At 37.5% G+C, this 8,962-nt stretch overlaps 1 protein-coding gene across 1 annotated transcript; it reads right to left on the bottom strand.

Moving 5' to 3' along the window:
* Nucleotides 1-2,336: 2,336 nt before the first annotated feature.
* Dsel (dermatan sulfate epimerase like) lies at nucleotides 2,337-8,936 on the bottom strand. The gene has a single exon (XM_015499569.2). It carries the CDS (start codon nucleotides 7,554-7,556, stop codon nucleotides 3,918-3,920), a length of 3,639 nt encoding a protein of 1,212 aa, XP_015355055.1. The 5' UTR covers nucleotides 7,557-8,936; the 3' UTR covers nucleotides 2,337-3,917.
* Between the last annotated feature and the right edge of the window lie 26 nt (nucleotides 8,937-8,962).

The following is an 8,962-nucleotide window of genomic DNA, read 5'->3' on the forward strand; positions in this document are numbered from 1 at the left end:
CTATATTAAACTTGTCCTGCATTTTCCAACTTCTGCCTCTTTTCACTCCATAGTAAATCCTAACACTACTACCCAAAGACTTAAAGAAGGGGGGTATGGCAAATTATCTTAATTATACTCACACTGCTTTTAGATTTTTATTTTTAGATTAATAAAGGAGACTTTTATACATAGAGACCTGACAAACTAGTTAATGACCTTCAGTCTGTTTGTTTCCTTTTTAGGTTTGTATTTTGTTGTTGTTTGTTTTGTTTTGTTGCTACCTAACTAGATAGGTGTGAAAGAAAAACAAAACCAAAAATTCTCATGGTTTGAAAGACATAGCTGAAATCCACCTTTGGAATCAGATTCAATTAAACATGCTACTTGGGTTAAACATAATATAAATCCATATACATTACAGCTCAAGAATCTACAAATTTTTAAAATGTTAGAATTTGTCATTTTTAAAGTATCTAACATGCTCTATGCAAAATCCAGTCCCTTTTGGGCCTCAAAAGTTATTTGGATAATTTTTCTGCCAAAATATAGTGAAATGATGGCTAGTCAGAAACATTAATTTGGTTAACATATAAGTAGGAAAAAAAATATCCAATGCCTTGATATATCTTAAACATCCTGAAAGTGATGGTACAACATACTGCCTTCTATTTACATTTTCTCCTAATCAGTGAAAACTTTTCTAATTAAGATCAAAGTTAATGAAGTCAAGCAACATTGAAAATTGAAAATTATAATTTTTTTACTCACTTGTAGAAAGTAAATGTGATATACTTTATATATGAAGAATGTTTAGGATCTTTAATAATGCATGAAGTTCTCTGCTTATCAATGTTGCCAATCAAAAATAAATGGCAGACATCATGTACAAACACAAGAATGGGAAGTTATACTCCATGTATGTATGACACATCAGAGTACATTCTACTGTCATGTATAACTAAAAAGAACAAAATAAAAAAAAAATAAGTGGCACACAGGAGGGGTAACAAGTTTATAAAGGGGAATTATTAAGACATGCTAGTATGTAGGAAGGGAGTGCTTCTTTGAATATATTTGCAGCAGGCAATGTGGCAATTCCTCTAATATTCCTTGGAATTGGACATAAATAAAAATGACCCTATTCTTGCCAGGCATTTATCAATTATTTTTTTAAAATAATCAAATGTCTAATATTTTGGAATCTAGGCACAGTATGTATGTGGTCTTGTGTCATATTCTTGATAAAATCTGTATTTTAAAATATAAATTGAAGCACATTCAGATTTAGCTTCCTTCTCCTGAGAAGATTCTATTTCCTATCCTGTTTGGATTTTTCACTGTGGTACATTCAACTTTAGATGTGGCCTTTATATTTCATCCTAAGAAAATTCTGTCATTTTCCAACTTTGAAAGCCAAATTATCATTACATTTGTTACTTTACTTTTGGCAGCAAAACATCTTTTCAAAATTTCATTGCTATTATTTTGAATAAAATATTGCTATGTAGATTATCCCCAATTAGGTCTAAATTTGGGAAATGAACGAAGGGGTGGCTTTTACAAAGAGGACATTTTTATAAAGGTTTTCCCAACAAGTGTTTCATCTTATTTGCAAGATGAGTAAAAGTATGTGTACAGGCAACTTAAATTTTTCTTGGATTACCTTGTGATGCAGAACCTGAGGATGTACTAGGAGAATCACTCACCTTAGGTACTCAGGTTATAAGGTAGAAGCATGAGCATGTGTGTGCACATCCCCTTCCCCATGCAAGAGAATTTGCAAGTAAAGTTTTCAGCAACTTTCTACATTGGTTACCTAAGTAGTGGGGCTTGCAACTAAATTTTTCCTCTGGAGTGGGAATGAATGAGGATAGAGACAGGTAACTCTAAATTGCTGTTAGGATGAATGGTATGGTCCACTGTGAAGACCATTTGGGTAAACCTCCTTTCTTTTGCCACCATATATTCCCATATTCATCCTCAGAATTACTTTCATTTTCCACATTTCTTCTTTCCCCATTCCTCCACATGTTCCATTTAGCTCTCTTCTGCTTGTGCAGGCATTTCCATACGTTCAAAAACAGCAGGGGTGGCTTCTGCTGTCTTCTCTGATACCTGCACCCATTTATAATTCTTACATTAGTCAGACCTAATACGACTTCCAACCCAGAGCCTTTTTATTTGATCTGATTTGAGATGACACATCCTGGGAATTGAAAGCAAGCACTGAGACTCTGAGCAATAATGGAAACAGTGTTATCATCCATGGAGCAATTTTAAATGTTTGTTGATTGACCCTGAGATAAAATAATCTTCCTTAAAAATAATAGTGTAGATTTAAGTCTTCAGTGCCCTTTTAACTTACATTAATATAATTTTATTCATTTTGTTATCATAAAGGGAAAATTATGGGAGTCACGGGAAGTAAATGTGGAGGAGGGGAGCAGTCTGATATCAAAATGGAAGGAAAATGATAGCCAAGTTAAGATTTAGCTGGAATGTAACATATCCACAGCTTTATCACTTTGGAGGCACATTTTGACATAATAACAAACTACTGAGACAGAACCACTTTTATCTAGGTCAGAATGACAGACTCTAAGTGTTAGAGAGCTTGAAGGAACTACAGTTTGTAGTTTGAAGCATCAGGAAGAAGACTGCAATCTGTACAAAGATTTTCATCAAGTCTCGACACTGCCTGATAGTTTTCATCCAATACATTGTAATTACTCCACTGGCTTATAATGGCATAGCATTTTGATTTCAGAACCCAGCAAAGGGAAATGAACCACATTTGATGTTGACTACATTTATAATAAGATGCAGATGGTAAAAGAAACAGATGCCTCTGACATCATCTCCCATTTGCCTTCAATTTTGCAGACACTGGTGGTCTGTAAACTCACTCAAAAGGAAGCAAGAAAAGTCAGGCAGTTTTCCAATTCTGTCTCCAGTCTAAGAAAACACTGGCAGCAGTGGCACGGCTTTCTTTGACTCATACAGTGGTAATTCCACAAAAAATAAATTTGATTCTGTGTCAGTCTTTAATGCAAAATTAATCATCAAAAAAAGGAAAACTCCACAAACACAGGGAGGTCAGCAATTAGTACCTACTGACTGTTTTGCTGGACAGTGACAAAAAGGACAGGGTGGGAATAGTGTAATGGCAAACAGCTGTAGCTTCAGGAAGTCAAAAAGAGACTTTTAAACAGACAAGCATGTCTAAAAAACCAGCCCTCAGCACCCAGACTGTTCAGACTTATTTCTTGTTATTTGTAAGTAAAAAAATTTTAAGGAAACTTTCCAGGTTACTATTTCTGACTTAAAAAAAAAATCTTTATTCTGTATTTCCATCTGCATTTCCAGAAGGAATCTTATAGTTCTGATAGGAACTTAACGCCATTTCTCCAGTGATATCACTGAGTGTTATATAAAGTAAAAGGAATTCACTTTTTTTTTTTCTTTTTCTTTGTGTAAGATAAGTGTGTTAAAAGACCTTTTCAAAAAGATAAGGAACTTTTGTAGTCCATCTTGAAAGGAAGAGATGCTTGGGTAAAGCAGCAACTGCAAGGCCTTTAGTAGTGTATGAGGTCCCCAGATAGATTAGCACAGTTACAGAAGAAGGCAAGTTAAACAAAATCCTTTAAAATCTTCCCATCTTCCCGGAAGCCTACGGTATAATTTCATCTAACTTCTGAAACAGAAATATTTTAGCAGAAAAAAATTTCAGAAACAAAAGCAAGGAAAGTGGTAACATAAAAATAAATCCTGCTAGGCCAAATATGGTGCCTATTTTTTAAATAATCTCTCTGTGCAAATAAAAGTACACACACACACACACACACACACAATACAAGAATAAACAAACTCTTCTAGTCCATATCCACAAAGCGGGTGGGGAAGCATTAGTGCAAATTTCTGCTGACCTGCAGCATTTAGTCCATAAACTTTGGATATCCTAGTCGGTCCATCAGTGTCCAGCAGATGTTTTCAATTAGTTTAATTTCATCTCTAGGCAAGTTTTGTTTCCAAACATTAGTATTAGTTGGTGATATTTCTCCTTCATATGGAAGGTAAAAAAGGTTTGTGGAAGTGGCAAACAATATTTGGTTTAAACTAGCAGGAGACAAAGGAATTCCAAGAAAAGCAAAAATCCTTTCAGTAGTTTTTTGAGGAAAATGAACAATATCTTCAAACTTGACCAGCTGGTAGCTGGTAGGCAGCAAATCTGTATTTATTCTCAAAGCTGCTGCTGTATTTGCTAGCCATAAATGAGACAATAAGGAGACAGCGTTTGATTCAGAATTTTCTAATTCTTTCTTCAATGGTTCATACTCAAATGCATAGCCTGAATTTAAGTTACATTTGCCTTTACCTCCCTCTATTTTAAACAATTTTGCTAAGTGCTCTGGTACATTCTTCAAAGTGTAAAGACTTGGCTTACTACTGTACAGCATTGAATAAATCCATGCCCGAGGGTCTCTTACAATATACAATGCCCTCATCGAAGCTCCTAATACTTCCTGAAAAAAATGAAGCTTCAATGTCCAGCTACCGCTACTTAAACTAAGCACAGGACGTGCACTTGGGTAATAGACCAGGTGTCTCCTCAAAGCCCTAATATATTCAGCATCTCTGTCAAAAGCGCCTTTCATTCTACTTCTTTGTTCCGGCAAAGACTCTCTCCTTTTCAATTTTCTTTTCTTGTCCTTATTTGTTGTAAAATATTGGGCCAGTTTACCCCTACTGGTCTCATGCAGATGGATGTTTTGTAAATGTAGTTTTGTGTCCTGGACTAAAGACTGCAACCAGCCTCGAAGTAAACGGAAATGCCCACTGTGGATATCTGATACCTTCCATTCACAAGCATCTACAAATGAATCAATTTCAAATTCCGTTTCAGGGATATCAATGTAGGCTGTAGGAACTCTGATGTAGAGAAAGTCACTACTGTTGAAAAAAAGTTGTTTAAGTATTTCGGCTCCGGAACCAGGAAGTGAGGTAATGACAACATCAGGAAGATCCACGTAGAGCCCCTTGGAAGACACAGACTTCTTGCTTGTCTCAGTTCCTGTTCTTGTCCATTTTGCACAGATGGGCTGAGTGCAAGTGCTCCACACATCTAGAAGCTCAATAACCCACAAGGCAATAACAAGTATTAGTATCCAACGCATTAGTTTTCTAAAAGAAAGGTAAAACCGCCATTGAAATGTTAAAATCACCAAACTAATGCACAAAATTAATCCAATTGCTATGTTAAACTTAAATCCAAAGGGGAAAATAGCTCTATCTTGTCGTATAGGCAGTACTATTGCTTGAGTACCCAAACCAAATCGGGTTATTTGGCCTTGGTCAGCCACATTGGCAAAGCCACCAAATCCCAGGTAATTGAATCTTGTTTTCAGGTTGTGGTAGTCAGTTACAATGGAAACAACGTGTTCAGTGTTATTGACATTGAGAGAAATCTGAAGTCCAGAATTGGAATTATCAATGAATCTGCAGCTGGAAACATTGACATATGGCCCATAAAAGACATATGCAATTCTTGTGATTGTGGATTCCATCTGAAAGGTCACATTAACAAACTGAGTCCACCGTTTCTTAAATTCAGCTGCTTGTTCTGCTTCCTGTATACTAGCCATGGGGCTATTGCCACGGTGATCAAACCAGAACATTTTGTAGTGTGCATCCCATACATCCATCATGGCACCATTATACCTATTCATAAACCTATATGGGATGTATTTAAAATCAATATCCAGGTTATGAAAGAAGGCACTGACAGAATTTATCGGGGAAGCTTCTTGCCTCTCAATGTGGTCAACGACTAGCAGAGTTTGAGAATTTAAGAGGAGTAAAGCACGATACACACTTTTCAGTCTCATTGCTGAAGAATAAGCAGATACTGCTTCCCCACTCACAAATATCATTTCCCCATGTTGAGAGGCAGTGATGATTTCCCCTGCTGAGTCACCAACTTCCTCACCAGTCCACTTGAGCCACTGTGCACATTCTCCCAGTTGGCCTTCCCAGGGCTTATTACATTGGCTTGAGGGTGACGGAGCAAACACCAATACATTGTTAAGGTGGCTCAACTTTGGTCCATAGAGAGCTTCAGAAACAAAAACTTGCCCATTGGGGGCAAATGTAAATGAGTTCTGATCTGGATGTTCATGTCCAGGGTTAAAGCTTCTCCACCCATCAATCCAGGAGTATGGCTGAAAGTGAACTATGTCATACACAGCTCTTCCCCCCAGCTTCCCAGATTTGAAGGACACAAAGGTATTGGTTTGTGTGTTTGGCAGCCCAGCCCCATAAGTGACAACTCCCCAGTTAGGAAATGTGTGCATCTTTGCAGTACCATAGTCAGCAGGGGGCTGTGGGGTTAGTTGTGGATCATACCAGATGTATTCTGTGTGGAGAGTACTCCACCTCTGGGCAGTGGATGGAACCATGGGTCCATCTTTAGGTCGATGCTTTCTAATTTGCTGAGCTAACCAATTTCCTGCTCCATTCTTTAAGATAAACTTATCCAAGAAAACTAGCTGACTCTCTGGACCATAAAACCAATTATAATTAGAATCTGCTATACCCACAGTTCTTTGGAAGCCTGGCAAAAGGGTGGCATAGTAGAACCAAAAGTGCATTTTTAACCAGTTATTATCCAAGTTGTTGATATTAAAATGGCGCTGTGCCAAAAAAACATACTGCATGACTGATTTAGCTGTGTAGCTTCCATAGGCCACACCTTCATCCAAGGAGCCATCAACAATGTGATTCAATAGAAACATTGTCTTTTCCATGACATCTACTACAACCTGTTTCCATATATTTGCTTTAGATCCTTTATCTACCCCAGTAACCAAGGCCCCTGTGAGTACTGCTATCATATTGGTAGCCTGATGGTTATGGAGAAGTTGTTTGCCCCATGAGCGGACCTTGGAGTATTCATACATTTCCTCAGTAATAACCCATATTTTTTCCAGATATCTTTGTCTTCGATGATTATCTAATAAGTTATATAAAAAGTCAAAGGCAGTGGCAAAACCTGTTAACGAATGGCCAACCGGAACCTCATCTCCTGGTGCATTCTCAACCAGCCAATCTTTGTAGCTTACCATCCGGTCCATGTATTCCAAGACAAATTCAAAGGCGACTTTGTCTTCTGGACATAACAAACAGTACAATGCTAAAGGAGGCAGATTGTTACCATAAATTTCATTCCACTTGGCAGCAAAATCGGCATGCTTGGGTGGAGGTAGGTAGTATGTTGGGTTGGACAGCATAACTGTCACTGCACTTCTGATAGCTCTAAAAAGATGCAAATGGCTTGTGCGAGACTTTTGTCTCATTGCTTGGATTTCTCCAGCATCAAAATATAAACTTGGATGAAGCATACTTCTCCTCAGCTTTTGGTTGGGTCTGAAATCTTGCACTTTCTGTGTCTTAAACTGATCTATATCATCTGTGAAAACTGCCCATTCAGAGTAATTACTCACAGACTCTTCAAGAGTAGAGAAACCAAACATCACTAATGTTAAAATTAGGAAATGTCCTGTAAACATTAACGCCATGATCCATGGGGAAGATACTTTCCTTAGGCATACATAACAAATAGGGTGTTTAATGTGTTTTCCATCTGGCTAATATAAAGCATATATTAAAGATCTTGATTAAACTGAATTTAAAATCTTCTATGCTGACATTCAGCTCATTCAAAGCAAGTACATTTGCCAAAAAGAGAAAATTTTACATAGCGCATCTGTATCCCTGGCACAGTTCTGTTCCAGTAAATTTCAAGGAATATTAATACCTCTAATTTTTCTGTAACAGAGGAACAGTGGTAATAGTCAAAATTACTATAAATGCAGCATTTACTTAGTCTATTTGAACAGAAGAGTCAAATCATACATGGTACAAGAAAGAAAAAGCACTCCAAAATTAAAATTAAGAGTCATTTGTAGCACAGCAAGTCATCACTGGTGATACACTCACCACACGTGTATGACTTGTTTCTGTGTGTTTGACTGAAGACCATGGCAAAGCACTAACATTCTTGGAATGCGTGGAATCATTTCAATATTTTATGCTTCTTGGTTTGTGAACTATTTCTTCTTCCATTTTGGGGATAAAAACATCTTCAAAAAGTGTTCAAAGTCCTATGTGATTTAAAAATATTCAAACTCCTGCCTTCATTTCAAATGTCTTTTCCAGGCTTACTGACTCATCAGTCTATATGACACAGGAAAGCATTTTGATGTCTTCTTCTATCAGCTTCATCAATACAACTATAAAAATCTAATCTCTTCAGCCACCTAGGCACATCTTTTCCAATCATGGAGTAACCATCAACGGGAAAAGAAAACTCCCCTTTCATCAACAGTGACCATGCCGTCTCTTTTCTCTTCCTTTTTCATGACTCTCCTTTCTGGGGGGAAAACAAAACAAAGCAATTGTCTGAGGCTACAGGTAGCTGAAAGTGAAGGCAAACTAATGATTTAAATACTCTACAGTCACTTGATAGAAATTTGAGAATCATAATAAAATCTGATATTATATACAATCTAAGTGATTGATAGATACAATCAAGCGATTTGTTTTCTTAGACTTTTATGCACGTACAAGGATTCCGAAGAATGTGAGTAGATGACAAGCAGCTGTGATATATACATTGCATTAGTCCTTTTTTTAATGCTTTCATTAAAATGCAGTTAAAGAGGAATCCTGCTATCATTCTTGTTATTTTGGTTACAAATGACCCAGAGACATAAAAGTAAACCTTGAAAGAGCCTTTTTTTGTTGCTATTCTGGCTGAAGGTCTGGCCTTCGCCACATCAGGAGTCTTCCCAGGGGGGAGCAGGAGGAAGAGGACAAGTAAGAGGGTCACTCCTCCAGGAGGAAGGCCATCCAGGGCAGCACGGCGGCCTCACCTGTGGCCTGCGCCAGCGTCCCCGCACGGGCCAGCAGAGGGCGCGCGGAG

Source organism: Marmota marmota, unplaced genomic scaffold (genome assembly GCF_001458135.2).
Source record: "Marmota marmota marmota unplaced genomic scaffold, marMar, whole genome shotgun sequence".
NCBI classification, from domain to species: domain Eukaryota; kingdom Metazoa; phylum Chordata; class Mammalia; order Rodentia; family Sciuridae; genus Marmota; species Marmota marmota.